The sequence below is a fragment of the Vitis vinifera genome, chromosome 2 (assembly GCF_030704535.1).
Source record: "Vitis vinifera cultivar Pinot Noir 40024 chromosome 2, ASM3070453v1".
In the NCBI taxonomy this organism is placed as follows: Eukaryota; Viridiplantae; Streptophyta; class Magnoliopsida; order Vitales; family Vitaceae; genus Vitis; species Vitis vinifera.
This window is the reverse complement of record NC_081806.1, coordinates 840,350-862,028: the sequence shown is the minus strand read 5'-3', so window position 1 is coordinate 862,028 and position 21,679 is coordinate 840,350. Positions and strand designations below refer to the sequence as shown.

The window sequence follows — 21,679 nt, the reverse complement described above, 5'->3', positions numbered from 1 at the left end:
GCTGACTCAGCCAAAGATTTATTCTTGGAATCAGGGATTCAGGTCACGTGAGACCGGTTCTGTTATTTTTAAAATTTTAATTAATAAAATGAAAATTAACTCAGTCAAATCACTGTTATCAGTCTTGCTTTGACCAAAAAGATTAACCGCCTGTAATTACGTTCACTGCCCATTAATTACTTCTTAATGACGCTTTATCCTTCGGTTTTCGGCTTGGCGGTGAGGGTGTTTCCGCCATTTCAATGGCTTTAAAGACTGTTAGTTTTGCTTCACAAGTGTGCTCCCTCTGGCCCATTAATTTTTTTTTACTTTACTGCTTCGTTTCTTAAATCTTACACGTAAGATTGACGTGGCAGCACCCATAAAAATAATCTAAAGAGTTATGATTTAGTTTTGTTGGAATTTCGTACCAAAGGCTTTGGATCATTTCATTGTAAGGAAAAATAACAATTTATAATAAATTTATTTAAAAATTTATATATCTGCGCATTCTTCATCTATTTAAAAAAATAAAAATAAAAATAATATATATATTATGTTTAATGGAGATGGAGTTAAATCATAACTCTTAGAAGCAGTTATTCGGTGGGTGAGAGAGCACACTGATGTATCTTCACTGGAATTAATCACCTCTTGCCACGTACAAACACATCAAATCACCGTCGTATGATCTCTGTTACACCGTACATTTCCATACACGTGGCGTGAAGTTGAAGCCTTGATCTGCCATTTCCAGGTGTAGTTTGCGCAGCAGGAGATTGTGGCCATGTTGATGAGGAGAGTAGCGCATCATAAAGACGGTGTGCTTGCTCCTCTGGTGAAACGTACCAGGTTTTAAATGGTCACGTGACCTACAGCTTTGAAAGCCTTTATTATATTATTTTTATTTCCACAAGCAGAAATTATATTTCTTTTCCTTTTTCTAAATCAAAATTTTACAACTTATTTATTATTTTGAGCCAATGGCATTCAATTATATTTTCAGTGGTTGGCCAAACTTTTACTTAGAGTCAGTGTGTGAAATTAATATCCTCATTATTTTAAAAGTAAAAAAAAAAGAAAAAGAGAGAGAATGGATTTTATTCTGAAAAATAATTAAAAAATTAAATTAAATTCTTTAGATTAAAAGCTAAAAGAAAAAGTTATAACTATGGTAAAATTAATTTTTTTTCTTATTAAACTAAAAATAAATTTTCAAAAATATTTATTTATTTTTAAAAAATCACTATTCACATTTAAAAGTTAAACTTCCTTTATTTTTACGGATCCTTACAATTTAACAATATGCGCAGGTGTTAAAAATTAATAACTGCAGTCATATTCCTTTAAAAATCCATCTAAATTTGGTCTTTACCATTATTAAATTTCAGGCTTTTAATTATGGGTCCTGTCAGAAACCATGTTCTCTTCTTTCCCACATCTCAACTCCCCCACTTGAGACTGAAGATACCAAAACGCCCTCCCAGCAAATGTTTAGAACCGAAATCGAGCAGGGGTGATTTAGTAATTTTAACTATAAATGGGCCATGTATGAGTATGATGGGCCGACCCATGTTTGTTTGGTTGCTTGGGCTTCAAGCGTGAGATCCGAACATCCCATCAGACAACGCAGCCGTCCGGCGTGTTTTTCTTTTCCCGCGGATATTAAACTTTATATAAAGGGGTTTCGCTACAATGACTACATGGTGTTGGGGATTTCCATGCTACCATTCTGTAAATGGAGCGTGCTCAGTCTTTGGTGGTGTGTAGGTGTGTGTGTATATATATATATATAAAGCACTATTAAATATTATTTAAATAAAATAAAAGTACTTACCCCAAATTTGTGGAGTCAATCTAATGATTTTTTAAATACATATAATTTATAAAATATTTTAATTATGTCTACACTACTCAATATATTAACAAAATATTCTAAATAATAAATTAAAAAATCATTTTAATGAAAAAAATGATAAAATTATTAAGAATAAAGTCTAAAAAGCACTTTTTTTTAGGATTATGATCTATAAATAATGATGATCCCTTTGGCAATTTTATAAACATACGAGACTGATCCAAAAAAACATTAATTGAAAAATAGCATAATATAAACAAAATTAGGAAGTTTCCACTTGACCCCAACCTTCCAAAACCAACCAAGCAGGCGCTTATTGGGAATTGCTTATTTGCACGTTGATTTGGGTGAGTTAGTGTTATTGGGTAGGTACGATTTGGCTTATTTGGGAAAAAGGCACTTACATCCATGGTTCTGGAATTGGGTCTTAGGTGTCAATGAATGATTGGTTGTTGAGCTCTCAACATCAACGGTAGATAAGGGAAAATGAAAGAAGGAAAATCTAGAAAGTCTAAAAATCTTAAGTGAAAACACTCCAATCATTTGCCGATTTGTCGTATAATCTATAATCAAACTTTGGATTATGCCTCAATGGCTAGTGCTTAGACACTTCCACAATGTAGACAGCTACATTCTTTTGGTCATTTTCTTGGGTCATTAAGAGAGAAAATCAACAATTTTATAATTCTAGTGAGAAAGAATTGTGGGCATAATGAACCCAAATTTGGCTTATACGACGCTGAACTTTGATAATCATCTGATTAGATTTGTCTGAATTTGTACCCAGCTGTTTTGGAACCATTTAAATGTATAAAATCCAAATTTATCAAACAAAAAGAACGGTGGTTTTTGTTTTTTATTTCAAGCTTCGGTCCAATTTCAAATTTGAATAGAAATATTATATATATATATATATATATATATATATATATATATAATATAATATAAAAAATAAAAAAGAAGAAAAAAAGGGGTAATTGACCTGCTATAAAGTCAATCACATTTTTTTACAATAATGAGAGTTTAAAAGTCAATTTTTTTTTTTTTTGAATTTAATAAGGTTACATTTGATCTTAGAAAAATATTTAAAAAAAATAAAAAAAACATTTTTCTCCTATTTAATTTCATAGTAGCAAAACCCGAAAAAAAAATATAAATGAAATAAATTTAAAAATATATATAAAAGCAATTCATTAATTTAATTTTTCTTTTATTTGTTTTCTTTCAAAATTTTCGAGAACCAAACTGTTCTACTAAAATGTGGGGAATGTGTTTCATAATAATTATTATTTTTTTAATATCACATAAGTTCAATTAAAAATACAAAATTATTCCAAGTTGAATTAACTGCACTACCCATCATTAATCATATAGCAATAAAACTATTCTTTACTTTGACCAATAAAAATCTTGAGATTAGAGAAATTCAAAGGAAGAGTCATGACTCCATTGAAGGCATGGAGAAATGTGAGTGAAGATCCAAGGTGGGTATGTGTAACGGGAAAGACAAAATTAAAGCTGTTCAAATTCTTGGACTCTGCCCCCACCACCCCGTTTATAATTTATGTGTAAAAAACCATAAACAAAAGACAAGTGAAGAAGCACATTGGATTCGACAAACCTCCTTATAACTTATAACTTATTGCCAACACCCGTATTTATTTATTTTTTATTTTTTTATTTATATATATTTTTTGTTTGGCCTTTCAAATTTCGAAATTTCTAGGGGGGTTTTCTATTGTAAGTTGCGTGATTAGATTGTCGTCTTTACAGAGATACAAGTCAATCAACATCGTCTCCTAGAATGCCCTCTTTGAGCCACCAAATGGAGAGAAAATTTTGATTCATTTTCTTTATTTATTTTTTTGGACTCTTGTTGTGATCTTAAATCAGCTTGTTACAATGCTGGAATCGAGGCGCCCTCTTGAATTGAGGAATTAATTATTGCATAATCATAAGTCTATAATGTTTTAAGTACAAAACAAAGAGAAATTCTAGGCGCCTCTTGTGTCAAAGTTTTTGTAAATTTGTTACATTATTAGTCATCAAAATATCTCTAATTTCATCAAGAAATATATTAATATTAATAAATTTCTTTTTAAATTTTTTTAAAAAATAACTAAAAATATGAAAATATTATAAAATTTTAATAAAATTAATTAAATTAAGTTATTAAGTTATTTTAAATTATTAAATTGATTTACTGAACATTCACCGGTGTTATATAACTGTTTGTAATTAAAATAAAATTTAAAGAATTAAAAGTAAATTCTAAAGTATTAATATGTGTCAAGTGTTACAAAATTTGAGAAATATTATTAATTTATTAAAAATAAATTTAAGTTTTTAAAGCACTGATAGTTGTAAATGAATATCGCATGCCTCTTTACCAAAAAGGAGGGCCATTTCCCAAGATTTTGAAGCTTTATTTTGGTGTTTGTGAAGAATTTGGAAAAGACAAGAGCTCAGACTTTAATGGATTTTTAAGAAATTTGAAATTGGAAAGTAACTCCCATTACTAAATTTCAAGTTTCCTACTTCTCCTTTTTTTTTCCTTGTTTTTTCCCCTCTCACACCATCTAAAATGATTTTCATTTAATAAGATTTTCTAATGAAAATAATATAATTTAATAGAGGTGGTTGGACATGATTCGGATTGAAGTGTTTTCATTTGTACCAATTTTATTAGAATTCATGGTAATTTTAAAAAACGTTTTTAACCTAAAATATGTTTTTTTTTTTTAAGTAAAAGTTTATTTAATAATAATTAGAAAAAGTGTTTTTAATGTAAAAAACATATAAAATAATCACTTTTAGTGCTTAAAGTGTTTTTAGTGAAAATGTTTAAAAAAAAATCACCAATCAATTGTTTTTTTTAGAAAAACATAATAATTAATTTTTCAGGACTAAAAGTGATTTTTTAGGACTAAAAATGATTTTTTAGATGTTTAAAAGTGTTTCCTAAATTTTGTTAAACACTTCGATTTAAAAAAAATATATATATTTTTTAGGTTAAAAGTGCTTTATAAAATCATTATCAAATGATATGTGATTTTTCTAAAAACACTTTCATAAAAAATACTATCACTAAAAAGACTTTGAATAAAAACATTATGAAACAAACTCTAAAATTGACAAATTTTATAAAACACTTTTAAAAATACTAAAAATCTTTTATAGTATTAAAAATATTTTCGAAAAGTAATTCTTTTCAAAACACATTCACAGTAAATACTTCAATTAAAAAATATGTGAAATATATAATTGCAGTAAAAAATACTATTAATATTAATTTTATTAAAAATACATTTAAGAAAATTGAGTAAATCTTCAATTATAAATAATCTGCAATTTTGATAGTAATTTTTGTAATATATCATATCATATTTTAAAATTATTTATCAAATAGTTATTAAAAAACTTATTAAAATGTAAATAATATTGAAGAGTCGCACCATTTATTCTACATGTAAAGTAGAAGCTAATTTGGGGAAAAAAAATAAAAATTCAGCGGCTCTTTTTATTATTTAATAGCTGAGTGGTTGAGGTAAATCTCATTGAAACACTTACCGACCCGTACGGATTTGCCTCGAAATAGAGGACAGAAATTAACTGCTTGGTCCGGTGGGTCCCATGGTCCTCTCACCTTTCGAAATAGTGGGCGACCGGCAATGTTCGCACTTATTAACCTTTGACACGTGTGGTCCTCATGTGAGGCTGACGTGGCTTTTCATCAGAATGGAATTACGGTTTAGACCCTCTCGAGTTTTCTCCCTTCCATTTTTCTTTTAAAAAGATGTTTTAAATAGTATCTGAAACAAGCTGGTTATTATGCCCATTAATTTTTTTTTTGTTTGCGTTGGAGTTGACTTGGATTGCCCACCTAATCCATGCAATAGATGAGAAAATTGAATAGCAATTTTTAAAATTTTAAAATTATCCAAAATTTATTACCATAAAAAAAAAAAAAAATTTCAGATCATTTCCTAAAAAAGTCAAAATAAGAAAATAATACATTTTTCGAACACCTATGAAATTTTTTTTTTTCATATTTATAATTTAATTAATAAAACAATCAATTAAGATTTATTAAGTATTTCACAAAATAACCTAAAAGTCTTATTTTTAATCAATTTGAAATCTAAATATAAAAATAATTTTAAAAATATTTATGATATTTTCAATTATTTAAAAATTAATTGATTTATTTAAACAAAGTGATGAAGTCAACGAGAAAAAGACCCTCAAATTATGGGTTTAGGTAACAAGTATGAAACATGAGAGAATAAAGCCCTGGGAAGAATGTCATCAAACGCTTTGATGGGTTAGTTTACATCTCACTTGCCCACTATTATTTCAATTATTGGCTTAAATTATTATTTTTCACATGGCTTATAACTTTTTTTTATTTTTATTTTTAATGCTACTTACAATAATATATTATTAAAATATTGTTTGGTAGCGTTTGTGCAAGGATTAGAAATGATTTTTATAATGGTGGGAATTTGATAAGCTTTTTGAATTTAGAGAATTGGTTGGAGTGAATAATGGGTGATTTTTTAAAAATTATTTTTTAATATAAAATATTATTAAAAATACAATTAAATTATATTTTTGGTTTCATTTTTATCCAAACATTAAGGGATTCTAAAAAAATAATGGAAATAATATTATTAAATACATTTCGTGATTTTAAAAAGGGTTGAAAGCGTTTTTCGATAAGAATAATGATTAGATAAATTTTTTAAAATCATTTTGAAAAATATTTTTAGACTTGTATTTGATATTCACAAATATTATAAGTAATTTTAAAATTTTTAAAAATATATTCAAAATTTTGTCAAATATTTAATTTAAAAAAAATATTTATATATATATATATATATATATATTTAAAATAAAACCACCGCTAAACATAATTTTAAGTGGTTGTTCAATTTTTTTTAATATAATGTATTATAAAAAATACTATGATTTTTTTTTTAATATCAAAGAATTAAAAGATTTTTTTAGAACGTTTTGAAATATGAAAGGAATGAAAAATAAATAAATAAATAAAGTTATGAACCAAATTATTAATGATTAGAATACAAGTGAAGAATGATTAGAGAATCGTTTTTCATATAAATTAATTAAATAAATACATAAAACTTAGGACAAGTCCACCTCAGCAACTGCTCCATCCATGTGGCGACTCGATCACCTCATTCACCACTGAGATTTTTTGAGATTCTGGACATTGTCTTCAAAAATAGACAAATCTTCAAATTAAATTAGGGTCTATGTTACCTGATTTTCAGGGCCATGCCCCTTCCTCCACTCGTGTGCACGACTCCTTTGTCCCCTTAAAACTTTAGTATATAATTTTTACAATAAGGTTTACACATGAAATTATTTTTAAAAATTTGGGTTTGGAAGAAAAAAAAAAAGTTCAAATTAAATAGTCCAAATACAATGTTGCTAGCCATGGCAGGACATACGACACAGTGTCCCATACCCTAAAATAATAAAAATATAAATGAAGTGAAACACAACTAGACCTTATGTACATGTTTTCCTTCTTTAACTTTACGGGGAACAAGACTCCGGTATTATTGACTCCTTATTTTCCGGGGTTTCTGACTACTCACTTGGAAATGTAACGACATGTCATATAATTATTTTATAAATTAATAATTTTTCATCGGATTGAATTTAAGCTATTTGTTCCACATCATTATATTTTTTAATTCGTAGTTGCGATCTTCTTCGTATCTTGATTATATTTTTCAAATCCTCGATTATAGTTTTTTTATTTAATATCAAGGATGGACCGACCTCGGGTTTAATAGGTTGAACCTACTAAACCCGAGGATAATAAAATTAGATTCACATAACTTTTTACTAACTCATGGAATTAAAGTCAACAATGCTAGGTTTTCCAATTTTGATTATCTAGTTCTAACCATCTAATACAATTATTTAAATGAGGCCAGGTGTTGCCTCACAATTGGCCAGAAAGTGACACCTACCTACAAGTCATCCAATAACCAAGTCTGCAGAGTTATGGGCTTTGACTTTGAATATGAACATCAAGAAAGATACCAAAACTAAAATTTAGGGCCTTGATGGGAGGCGATGTGCCCCTTTTCAGTGTCCCAGATGGGGAAAAGGGCCATAAACATTGGGACATTGGCTTGAGGACAGGTAGATAGTGGTGGAAGTTGTGTATAGTGGGATACTGATGTGTGTTATACTCATTTAAAGAAACAAGGGCATCCCTAAAGTTTTAGGGTAGGTTTGAGGGTGTGCCCCATGTTTTCATGGCAAAAAAAATTTGCCTTTTGGGACTAAATTGGAGGGTTGGTGGAGTTATGGTCCATCCACCTGGTCTGATTCTGAAATCATTTTAATAAATGTTGTGAAGTACATACTCACCGGAGGATTCAACACATGAAAAGCCCACTATAGCGACATGGCAGGAGATTTATGGAGGTTACCTTCAAACTTTCAGAGGAGTTATAAGAGTTGTTATAATTGGAATGAGTAGGTTATTCTTGGAGAGGATGTTGGGTGCAACATCATTGATTTTATATCGGGATGAGTCATTCAAATGAACGGTAATAATTGTCGGAGTTATTATTAGAACGATGTTAGTTGTAATAGTATCATTTTTAGAACATGTCGGTAGGGCGTGAGGGTGAACGCAATAAAAATTTCGTATATTTTAGATATCAATTGATTTTCAGATGAGATAGTTAAAGTTAATGTAATACAATGAGAAAAAAAGTTTGGTGGAACAGTGGAGAAAATATTAAGAGTAAAGAAGAAAAAAAAGCATGAAAAATTAGGTTTTTTTTTTTTTTTGTGTGCTTCTTTAATGATTTTTTTTATATATATAAAATATAAAAAATGAAAGATAATATTTAAATCATTTTTATTTTTTTATTTCTTTATATTTTTCAGAATAAAACAAATAAGAAAATTGTGATATTTTTTTATTTTTGTTTTCTTTTTTTAATCGAGATTAGGAATTTTGGTTTTCTCTATATTATCAACCAAAAAATTTACTTTAAAGTTCAAAATATAAATCATATTATCAAATAAAACTTTCCGTAAAATATTATTAATTATTGATTTAACATGAATATCTATTTATAAATTTTAACTTCAATTATTAAAAATATTTTAACAATTAAAGAAAAATGAAATTTAAACAAATTGCTTGGATCTTCATGCTTGTTAACCCTAATATTTTTTAGTTCGTATTTCTCTAACCTAAATCTGAGTTTAATGGTTCAAACCTTAATCATATCATCTCTAATGTTTTTATTTCTTTTATTTTTTGATTTTTTTTAAATAACCAAATAGAAATAATGTCATAATCATCAAAACCTAAAATAAAATATGAGTAGTTTACAGAAGTTTGATTAGCTATTATTTATAATTTAAAATATTTTATTATATCATATTATCTCTCGTGATTAAAAATAATAATAAACACTATAAATAATTAAATAAGACTAAATTTTTTATAAAAATAACATAAACTATTAATATAAAGAGTAAATGTTTTATTTTTTTTCAATAACATTTAATTAAAAACAATTTTTACTTTTTAAAAATTCAAATTCTCAAGGGGTAAATTTTTTATTTTTTATTATTTTTTTTTAAGGTTTCTTCATTTATATTTGATTCCAAGAAATTATAAAGAAAAAAATTAAAATAAAAAATAGATTAAAATCCAATAAATTATTTTTATTTATTTTAATTCATATTAAATAATTTTAAAATACATCAATTTTTTAAGTAGTTTTAATTATATTTGATTTTTTTTAATATTTTTTATAGCGCAATCAAAACATAAGAAAATTATTTTTTAAAATATTTTCTTTTTTTTCTTAGTATTTTCCGATAATCACAGTTATACATATATATATATATATATATCCTACTGAACAAGAATTTAAGATAAGTCACCCTTGCATCATAAGTAGATCAGATGTGGATTTATTATTATTATTCATTTTCCAAAATGCCTTTTTTAAAGGAAACGGACGTCAAATGGGGCCTTCGGACTCGCACGTTTTCAACAGAGAAATGAAAAAGCTCACATAAGGTGATGAGTTATGATACGAGCAGACTGCGGAAACACCACTTTCCTTTAAAGCCTTTCAAGACAACTTCTCCCCATCTTTCCCCCAATCAACAAAGACTTCAATGAGTGCTCGAGTCTCTGTTTTCCACGATTTTGTTTTTCTTGTTTGTCTTTTTATGAATTCAGTGCTAATCTTATTTTCAAAAGCGCAATACCCACCAAATCAGTCCCAAGAGAAAGATGATGTTGCAGAGGAAAATGACAAGAACGGATACATCCTCCCCGTTTCTTCTCCAACAAATCAGAAACATGATTATTAACATTCATCCATGTGTGTTTCTAGGGTTTTATTTTGGCTTCCAATAGGCACCATTAAAATCAAATGTGTTGTGGAAAATACGTCATAAATTAAGAGTGTATTTGATAGTGATTTTATTTTTAGTATTTTTAATACTTGAATGATAGAATTTTCAATTGTTAAAAGGATTTAAATTTTGAATTCCTTAACCAAGTCTTAATTATTTGTATTTTTATACATTATCCAATTTAATGATTTAAATTTCATCACACATTTGAGGGTTAAGATGAAGAGTTTGATAGGTGGTGATTTCGCAAGAGAAAAAAGCAAATACCAAGAATATGGTAAAGGATTAAATCAACCACTGAAAATAGATATAATAGTTTGATAAAAATAGACAATTTTCCACTCCCAGCCACTTGGAAGTTTCAAACTCTCATCCTGGTTATAAAAATAAAAAATAAAATTTAACAAAAAAAAAAAAAACTAACTCAACCGCAATTCCCCCTGAATTCGTTTCAAAGTGAAAGATGGTGTTGAAATGTGGCATCCTAAATGAGATGTCTCATACAATTAAACGTCAATATTTTAGTAATGATCCATGCTCAGGCTGGAGAAGCTTTGGACGATCCATTTATCATTTTAGATACTTTCCTATATAATGTCTTATTTTATTATGTTAAAATTATATTTTCATTTTGAAATAATACCACAATTTCAATTTAAATTTTGGTATAAACATAAAAAAAGATGAAGTTAAACTCGAATATGACCCAATTTCATTTATCATCCGAAGCGTGTCCCAACCAATCCAACCCAACTCGAATATGACCCATCCACGGCCAAACTTGACTCTAATTGTGCACTAGAGGTTTGATTGGATTGATTTTGAATGAGTTATCGGATTGATGGCAAACCCAACCCAACCTGACCCATGCAGTCCTGTTCAACAGGGCCAGGCAATTCTTCAGGCAAAAATCTCCAAGTTATTTTCTTGGTCACTTTGGTTAACATCCAGTTAATGTCACTTGGCAAGAATCTCAATTTTTTGTAACCACCAAAAAATAAAATAAAATAAACAAATGGGTAAGTGAGGTTGAAGGAGCTTTTGGATATTTGATAGAGTCTGAAAGTTCCAAAGGCAAATTCCCATACAAACAATGAAAGCAGCAACTGTGTCTCAAGGAGGGCAGAGTGTTCAAGCCATTCCCTTTTGGTCCCCATCTAATAGAATACTGAGATAGATCACACTTTCTTCATTTTTCCATACATAATTAACTTAAAAAAGACCAAAGTCGCAAGGGAAAGGAGCCCTCCTCTCACACACACGGTAGCATACTAACCCATTGCATACTTCTGGGTCCAGCTCCTTGCAGTTGTCTCGTACTTGCTCCTGTCTGTCTTGTACATGTGAGCAATCTCAGGCACCAGAGGATCATCAGGATTTGGATCCGTTAGAAGAGAACAGATCGAGAGCAACACCTGCCAATGAACAAATATATGAACACTACCAATGCTAACTCACAAACAGCTTCCATTAAGTAACAAGGAGCTTGTAACTTTTTCCCCTCAAATGTGCTTATGGAGCACCATACTGAAGGATTATGTTTTTCATTGATAGCTCAGATATTTCAGAATGATTCCATATGACAACGCGCAGCCAACCCCTTTCATTTCTTTGAAGATATATCATATAGCACTAGATGGGCTAAGGTTCCATCAAAACACAGCAAAATTTGTTGCCACTTGATGGAGAGTATCTTTTGTTTCCTTTTTTTTTGTCCATGGTGACCCATTCTCATTTCATTAAAAAGGGGGTTGAACTCAATGATCACATCCTTTAATCAGATGTTTCTATTTTTTTCCCTTTTAAAACTCTTAGGCTCCGTTTGGATATTGGAAATCTCCTGGGAAAGAAAATGAGGAAACTAGAAGGAAATAAAAAGGTTTGAACTCAATAAAACCTTCTGCATAAAAAATAAAAATTTGACAATGCAGAAGTATTTATATATTCTTCATCAGATTTTATTTTCTTGCTTACTTTACATGATAAACCAAACAAGAAAATTTGGATTCTTTCATATTTTTTTTCCTTTGCCTAATCCTCTCTTCTTTTCCCTGGTACTTTCTGTAATCCAAATCGAGCCTTAATATATTTTAATGGTTGTAAAGCACAATAGATGGCAAGGTATGCTAGGGTTAAAGAACAATTGACCTTGGAAATTGTAAGGGCTGGGCTCCACTGCTCCTTCAAAATATCAAGGCAAATACTACCATTACTATTGATATTAGGGTGAAACACTTTAGTCCTGAAAGCAACCTGCATAAACCACCCGAAGTAAATAGAAAACAAGATCAGATCAGGAAAACTACTGGATGGTAGTTTCATTAAATTTTCAGACATTATACAAGAATAAAATTAGTACTCAGAAACTTCAGCATGTAAAGCTATAACTATTACAACTAAATCCAGTCCAGTAGGGTCAAGTGGAAAGGAATTCCATGCATATTTGCTTGGAGGCCAAGGCTGAACAAATTGTTGCTGGGAATGCCATATGTTTCATAAACGAGGCAGGTCCAGAAAGTCAGAATCAGTGTATAGTTTTTCCACAATAGGTTTCAATAAAGAATAAAATCACAATCTACCTTGCCCCCCGCAATATATGTGGTGCTAAGGAACTTGCTTAGATCACAAGGCTGAGAGACAAAACGCTTTCAAGTGCGGTGTCTTTTATAAGAGTGGCAACCAGCATACTCAACATTGTTTTGCCCAGATCCCAAGGCTGGGACTAAATGCTGTTTTGATTGTTGCGTCTTTCATAAGAATAGCAAAATAGAATACTCAGCATTGTCTTGTGGATTTTCCACAGGGAAATGGATTCTATTATCTTAAATAGACAACCATTCATCCTCCCCACTTTGCACCTATACATGTGTGTCACTCAGCATTGCATTCGGGTTTTTTCATGGTGACTAGCTGCTGTTTCCTTAGCTAAATGCTCTCCCACACTGCATACATATGCTTTTGATAGGCAAAGTCCAACTATATGCTTTTGTCCTTAATATACCACAAATTCTTCACAGGACAACTATTCACACAATCTGCTACCATTTGCAACAGACACATCTCTTACAAATGTTAAGTTACTCTTTAAATTCATGCCACTTCAATAAGGATTCTATATATGCCCCTCTACTTTCATAGATAATACTTCTGTTATTTACTTCCTTTAAGTCTCCTTAGGATATAAGTAAAGACTCACTTTTCCCGAAAGACTAAAAGTACAAATGGGACTCTGAAGTATCTCATTAGCTTTCTCCTATTCAAAATTATTTATTTTATTTTTCAAAGGTGGTCAAGCATTTTGTGTAACCACAAGTCAAAAACTTTAAGGGTGCAGCCTAAGAGCATAGAAATGCATTTGGGCCTTGCATTCAGGGGCCAACATTTTCATGGAGTCCACCAGTAAATAACTGTTATATATTCTATATCCAACTTCTTACTAGGAGTTTTCAACAAATGAGACATGGCTTAGTCTCAAACTAGTGAAGGAGATACAAGACTTGGGGAAGGACCAGGAAAGAGAGTACACAGAGGCGAGAAACCCATCATGTCACTCATGTACTTTGATGCACCCTTTCATAGGTGCCGTTAATATACTTTCTGTTTTGCCTATCAAAAGAAAAAAAAAGTAACATAAAGAGGAGAGAAACCTATCAAGTGATGGAAAGACCCATGGAACCACCAAATAGGATCAACCATATCTGCAAGTTCATGATGGAAAAGACAAACATGCTTGACCGACATCTGCACTTCAGAATATTAGATGGTTTCATCCATTTATATTCAAGCAAGTTCTTTGTACAGTGGAAGACAAAGAAAACTGTGCTAAAAAATAATTTTTAAATCAAGCTATCTTTTTTCTTTGTAAAATAAATCTATTGTATCTTACCAAATGTAGATAGCATTTGATACAGGAGTGGAGATTTTATGACAAGAATCTAACAAGCTATAACCTAATATCCACCAACTTCTTATGATACAAGAGGCAGTTTAGGATGGGGTTGAAGAGCGGTTTCATAAAAGACTTTTAATGTGAAAGAGGCAATACATCTCAAAAGGGGGAAGGTTTATGCTGATTTGTAGCACATTATCTGGTTTGCCAATTTACTTCATATCTTTGTTCACCATCCAGATAAATGTTAGATTGAGGCTAGAGAAGATACAAAGGTATTTTCTTAGGGGAGGAGGAGCCCTAGAGAACAATCTGCACTTAGTGAAGTGGTTGACTATTTTAAGGCCACGTTGAAAGATGGTCTGGGTGTTGGATCTCTCTTTGCTAAACCAAGCTCTTCTTTGCAGGCGTTATTCTTGTGATGGGGAGGAAGAAGGGGGTAGTGTTCTTGTGAGGTAAGAGATACTTGGGGCCAGCTTCTGGAAAGCTAGAAGAAAGGAATAAGATCTTTCTAACACAAGAGTCTCTTTTTCAGTAGGTAATACGAACATAATGAAATTTTGGAAGGATAGTTGGTGTAGTGAGGAGCCTTTATGTGTGACCTTCCCATCCTTGTTTGCCTTAATTGAGTAGAAAGAGGTGTGGGTGGCAGATTTATGGGAGCAAAGAAGGGAAGGAGGAGACTAGAACTTGCAATTTGCAAAGAATCTAAATGATTGGGAGTTGGATTGTGGAACATTTTTTGAATAAACTCCAAGAATACTCGATAAATAGAGAATAGTAGTATAGAGTAGTTTTGGAAAGGCGATAGCAAAGGGAGTTTTTCTGTAAAAGCCATTCTTGTTCTATTAAGAATGATTTGGCACTCTTGGATTTCGTCTAAGGTGGGCTTTTTCACTTGGGAGGCCTTGTTAGGGTAAGGTGTTGACTCTAGATCAACTTCAAAGAAGATGTTTTTTTTTATAGATAATCACAAATATATTAAAGGGCAAAGGCCACAAAGCATACAGGGAGTATACAAATCAGCCTAAAGCAAGAACACAAAAAACAAGCACCCTCACCCACCCTTAAGTGGCCGCTAGCCACTCCAAAAAGCCTAAGAGCGAAGAGGACTCTTCTCCAATATACACCCTAGCCCAACTCCACAAGGTACATACAAAAGAATTTTTGAGTTTCTATATATCTAAAACACCTCCCCTAAAAGCTAATCTATTCATTTCCTTCCATACCGTCCAAAAAATACACAATGGGATGAAATTCCAAATCTTTTTCCTTTTTTTCCCCACAAAAGAGCCCGTCTAGCTGAAAGAAGATGTTGACCCTTAGTCAACATGTGTACTCTGTGTAAGGAGAAGGTAGAATCCATTGATTATACATGATAAGGCTAGGATTTTATAGTAGCTATTGTTCTCTTTATTCAATATTCCTTGGGTTTATTTTTGCCTCAGTTAAGAAGACTCTCCTAGGGTGGCATGACTCTTTTGTAACTAGAAAGCAAAAGAAACCTTGGAGAGCCACTCCTCTATGTATTTTTTGAACTATTTAGAAGGAAAGAAACCAAAGATCATTTGAAAATAAGATGTCAGATCAAAGACTCAAAAACACTTTCCTAACAATCTCTCTTAGGCTTAAAGAGCACTTAGATGAAGGCTCTATGCCTAAATTGGTTGAGTTACTGTTGAGGGAGGGTGTAGTTTTTCCTTTCCCCTTTTTGTTTTGCCTCACTATGCTCATTGTATATGCCACTAATTCTTTCAGTGCTTTTAATATATTCTATTAAACTTCAAGAATTTGAAAAGGACAAAGATACACCTACAAGTGCCTTTAGGGCCAAATGATGACACATGTTAGGTATAGCCAAGAAGAAAATAATTTATAAGCAAAGAGAAAATTTATTAAACAATGCCTAACAAAAAAGGTGCATGCCCTATGTACCTAAGGTGCAGACAAGAGCACTATAAGAGAAAAGGACACAAGACACCAAGGCAAAAAGACAGCTAAACCATACCGACTACCACAATTATTTCCATCAATGAGATTCTAGACTTACCCATCAAAAAAAAAAAAAAAAAAAAGAGGCTCTAGAAACACTCTATAAAGAATCTAATGAGGTTCTCCTTCACTTTTTGATTTGAAAGTTCCTCAACATTGGAAATACAATTATCACACTTTCTCCACATGCACCAAAACAAGCAAAAGGGAGTCATTTGTCAAACTTTTTTCTGCCTCTTTTTCAAACCCTAAACTTCTATCCTAATAGGAGATCTCATACTATTTTTGGAAATACCCACTATAGTCCAAAAATAGCTAGTAACATGTTGTGACATAATGGGTTAAGATGTGGTTTGTTGATTCTTAACAGACTTTGCAAAGATTACATCTATTCAGCATCAACCAATCTCTCTCATGAGTAAGTCTCTGGTTAAAATCTTCCCATAGACTGCCTCCTAAGAAGGAAAAAAGAGGAGGAAAAACAAAAAAACAAGTTCTCAATGGGGTGCAAGTACCCCAAATTTCTTTTGCTGGGAATGACTCTAGATTCTTAGCATCTGGAGAGTTGTAAAAAGATTTCACTTGAAACCGCCTTTTTTCCTCCATCCATAGTTAACTGTCTTCCCCTGCTCGTAGACTCACAGAATGAATGAGCTCCATAACCTGATCCACATCTTAGATCTCCTAATTCTGAAAAGCAGGGACCATTAGCCTCCACCATCCCCTACCTCCCACAAATCTGTCACTCTATAATTCCTAGAATATGCTAGCCTGAAAAGCAACTGGAAAGTCTCTTTCAAGGAGCACTCTATCATCCATTTGTCCAACCAAAATCTGGTTCTCTGACCATTCCTCACCAAAATAGTAGATCTAAGGATGAATTCTTCTGACCCTCTTCTAATGTCTTTTCATAAACCCACACACCAAACTTGCCATGGAGAATCTTTCTCCACAGACTATCACGCTCATTAACATATCCATTTGTCTTACAAAGCACTATTTAGGACATCCATCTTTCTCATATCTAAGCCCCCAAACTTTTTATCATGCACATTATCTTCCAACCAACTAGGAGCATCTTCCTCCCTTCTAACTGATCGCCGCACAATAAATCTCTTTGTATTTTTCCCAACCAATTCTCACTTTTCTGAGAATTTTAAAAGGATCTGAAGTATATCAGAAGACTTGAGAGAGTGCCCTTGATGAGGTCAATCTTCTTCCCTTAGACAAGTATTGCTTCTTCCAAGAGGCCAATCTCCTATTAAACCTCTCCTCTACCAAATCCCATACGGCACAAGATTTATGAAAAGCTCCCAAAGGCAATCCAAGATAAGTGGCAGGGCAGCTCCCGACCCTACAACAACCAAAGAAAAATGCCACTCTATTCACTCCCTCTACTTCACCAACAGCTATCACCTCACTTTTTGCAAAATAGTTTAATTGCTCCAAATGAACCTCACAGAAGAGTATAAGTGTAATCTGCACACTGAAAATGATAGATTTCCAATGTTCCATTCCTTCTCCTGCTCTGCCTTCAGCCTCGAACCACTACTAAACACATCCTTGCACTACTCTGGAGATAAGGCTAATAAGAGTTTCCAAGTACAAACAGGTAAAAGGATAGAGGGATACCCAGCCAGAATTCCCCGTGTGTGAGAAAAAACCCTTCTAGAGGCTGCAAGAAACAATCGTTGTTGGGGCCAAACCTTCCACATCACACTAATGACATAACCAACTTTTTCATATTTTCTGGCTGAAATTCCAAGTGTAAGGTTGAATTTTCTAGCCTAAATAGATCTGAATTCAAATCCACAACTAATTACCCAATATTAAATCATGGCTTTGAAGGTATTAATTTGCCAATGCTTACAGAGAATGAAATTATAGAGGACAATCAATCCACTCAACACTAAATAATGAGATAAAATTTGAAGGGAAAAAAGTGACAGGATCACAAAATCTCCACATGTAAGTTAATAATTATCACTAGAACTAATTTTTTTTAAACTTATAATTATTATTAAGTTGCTTTAAGAAACAATTACAAATTATAGTACCATGAAATCAGGGGATAAATCATTAACCATTAACCATTAACCATGATGACTCCCCTTAGAATAATCCAAGCTCTGCCTTTACACAAAACACTTGAGGTATAAAATTTTTCTTAAACAGTTTGCTCATGCCTTTATATAAATTAAACAGCCAAACTTGGGCTCCATAGCAAAAAACTCAAGCCAAGGAGACCTGAATGCATTGAATCTACAGCTTGGCACAGCAAACTGCCACCCCTACTTATAGATTAACATTGAGCCCACAAACATTCAAACAAATAAAAAGAAGCACCTCAAAGAGATGTGCAACTAAAAAATTCCATATTGTAGTCTTGTAGACAATTCACAACAAATATACTGCACACTTCAGCAGCATGGCAACCAAGGCACTAAAAGAGAATAAAGGATGGGCTTGCCAGTAAAGATACCAACTTTTGATCAAATCAATTAAAGATAGCAGTACCTTTGGTGGTTTAAATGGATAATCTGGTGGAAAATGAATGGTGACTAGAAACACTCCACCAGCATATGGACTGTCAGGAGGACCCATTATAGTTGCTTGCCAATGAAACATGTCTTCAGCAACTGGGCCTATAAAATGTTGAAAAGAAAAATGTTAAACCCAACAAATTGTACAAACTGTCCGATAGATAAGTTAGAACACTTGTCTCAAACTATCTTTTCTATAAATAAAGTAACATGTTACAAACAAAAGAAATTCAAAGTGTGTCCAAAATTTACATCAAATTAAACGTAAACACGTGTCTAATCAGCTTAACAGCAACAGAACACATTAGAAACATTAAAGTCAAAAAAGAAAAAGATCAGATGAACCAGTAGGACCATTGCTTTTATAAAGACTTCTAATGCAAAGGGTGACAAGATCCACTTTTGAAATAAAGTGGATTAAAGTCAATTACAAAATAAAGACGAAATGAACAGAACTGATAGAAATCAGAATGCAACAACATATCGGGTAATAAGGAATTCAGTCAGAGGAACAGAAAACATAGAAGTACTCAAAAGCAACTATCAATTTCAACTCTTGATCAAAAATTCTTAGCACTTGTAGGAATCCTATCCATGGGAAAAAAAAAACGTAAAATTCATCAATAAATATCTTTTTAACGCAATTATTGTTTCAACTCCCAATAAAAATACTTAGCCTACATAGGAATATTTCCCACCAGAAAAAAAGTAAAAAAGCAATTGTAAAGTTCATTCATAATTTTTTTTTTGATAGACATAAAGTTCATTCATAATATCAATTTACTACACACTCATGCAAATGCATGTGTTGCAACATCTGGCCATAGACACGCCAACATACAGTTTTAGATTAAGTTTTTCTGAAATGTGTCTGTTTTGGCATAACTGTATAGAGTCTGCCAATAAACGGATGGTATGGATAAGATTCCTATGCTCACAAACCCAAATGCAAATTGATAGTATGTTTATAAATCAAATCTTAACATTCTTTGGCATGTCATACACAGACATCCTTTCAAAATGGGCCAACTTGAGCTTGGTCCTTTTTTCTCTGTACATTGCAACCTCTGTAGAATGATTGGAAATAAAAAGATTACTAACACAGACATCCTTTGGGTAAATAAGACTACACAGCAGGCTTCCGTGTTTAACTTGAAACAGCATCACAATAAAGGCACAAAATTTTCCAAAAACCAGTATAAGCTATCAAGGTTCTCCAATTTCAGCATACAATGTTACTGGGGACACTAATTGAAAAGTGAACTACAAGCATTTCAATTACAACAGATGGAATTGGAACCAGTCCATTTCATAGCATGAAATGATAACCTGGAAAATGATGTTCCAGCTTACCTAGACTGTTCACATGGTAGGCACAAACATTCTAACCTTGTAAGGGAAAATCATTCAAGATTCACAATTAAAAAAAGGCTAAAGCTTAAATTCGAATTAATGAAACCTACATATACAGCAAACTTTATGATTCACAGGTAGCATGTTGGACACGTCAAAAAATGTATGGTGGTACCAGTGAATGCTTTCAAAGAGTTTCATAAAGTTCCATTGACAACAAGGAAAATCTGTATTTCAGAATCTATTATCAAACAAGATTAGCATAGCAACATCTGAAGTTGGTCAAATTACACGGAGGAATGGAGGATAGTCACAAGAATAGAAAGGGAAATGATTCCAAAATTACAGTAATGATATTGACAGAATTCTTTGGCTGCACTGATGAAACAGTACTTCCTGAAAAAAGGGAAGAACAACACAAAATAAGAGATTCAATAACATGGTAAAGACAAAGAAAAATTTTAGGCTGAGGTGCACGCAGCCAAACAATATTGATTAAACAGCTAAATTTGCTATGCAGACAAGGACAAATGCTTTGTATATCAATGCATTTCCCAGAACTCATACCTGAATTCGGTATGAGAAGTTGCTTGGGTATTCACATGAAGCCTAAAAACTAAGCATATAAATTCCTAGGAACTAAAAGGCCCCTTCCCCCTTTTATCTCTCTACTCCAAATCCTAAACAATAAAACGGACCACCAAAAGAAAGTGAAACCCCAGAATCAGAGTTTAAAATGTCTACAACTACGGCATCCACTTCTTGTGCTTCATAAATATTCGGAACTCAACCCATACGGCATAAAACCCAAAAAAAAAAAAACCACACACAACTCATTTCTATGAGCCCTCTGTTCGTTTCAACAGAAACTAGCTTCTGAAACTTTCCTAGAAAATTTCTCCTCGAACATTTAGATGTCAAGCTTCAGAAATTTCATCATTCAACTTTCCAACATAGCTGAAATTTTATTTTTGTCGAAAAAACTTATCCAGGAAACATTTCGAGTCAGAAACAAAATACAAAGCGAAGACAAATTTCTCCGCAGATCACGCACACCAAAACAGCAACACCGACGAAAAGGCAAAGAAAAACACGAGGATCTAGGGCGAAGAACGAAGATGAGACCTGCGCTGCAAGACGTGGGAGGATCCTTCTGAAGATCCTTGAGCTCTTTTAAGATCCGCTTCGACGCCATCACGACCAAACCCTAGGTTCCGAAACCCTAGATCAGACGAACAATCAAAAATCGAAAATCGAAAATCAAAACCAAATCGCAGTTTCAGATATGAAGATTCGGAGATCGATTTTTCTTTCTTTTTCACCTGAGATCCTCCTGGTTGGTTGTTTCAGAGAACGGGAGAAATTTTCATCGAATCGGGAAAATGGATATATATTCACGCAACTGCGGTATCGGACTCAGGACCCCGGACTCCTGAACCGGCTCCTGATTGGTTTGTATTTCGAGTGGGGCCCACACCGTGGTTTTAAAATTTTAATTTGCCAAGACAAATGATACTGCCAGGAATATTTTTACTGTTTCCACGGAAAAGGAAGGGATGTCATCGGATGAGGGGGCGTGGGAGCAGTGTAAAACGGTGGTAGTGATACATGGGGATGTTTGAG

At 32.2% G+C, this 21,679-nt stretch overlaps 1 protein-coding gene across 2 annotated transcripts; it reads right to left on the bottom strand.

Annotated features, from left to right (window-relative positions):
- Positions 1-11,303: 11,303 nt before the first annotated feature.
- LOC100262210 (ubiquitin-conjugating enzyme E2-17 kDa) lies at positions 11,304-21,640 on the bottom strand. Of its 2 annotated transcripts, none has more exons than XM_002274238.5 (5): positions 21,379-21,640; positions 21,182-21,278; positions 18,678-18,805; positions 12,428-12,532; positions 11,304-11,694 (listed from the first exon to the last, which is right to left on the bottom strand). In XM_002274238.5, exons 2-5 carry the CDS (start codon positions 21,249-21,251, stop codon positions 11,551-11,553), a joined length of 447 nt encoding a protein of 148 aa, XP_002274274.1. In that variant the 5' UTR covers positions 21,252-21,278; positions 21,379-21,640; the 3' UTR covers positions 11,304-11,550. The 2 variants fall into 2 exon arrangements, with proteins under 2 accessions (XP_002274274.1, XP_010658920.1); XM_010660618.3 differs by having other exon boundaries at positions 21,182-21,263; positions 21,379-21,498.
- Positions 21,641-21,679: the final 39 nt, after the last annotated feature.

Excerpts from the sequence above, each read along its gene's own strand:
- LOC100262210 (XM_002274238.5), bottom strand. The coding sequence starts at position 21,251 with ATGGCGTCGAAGCGGATCTTAAAAGAGCTCAAGGATCTTCAGAAGGAT. Across the intron at positions 18,806-21,181 it reads TCCCACGTCTTGCAGCGCAG|GCCCAGTTGCTGAAGACATG; the intron begins GTCTCATCTTCG and ends AACATTTTATAG. Across the intron at positions 12,533-18,677 it reads ATCCATTTAAACCACCAAAG|GTTGCTTTCAGGACTAAAGT; the intron begins GTACTGCTATCT and ends TGGTTTATGCAG.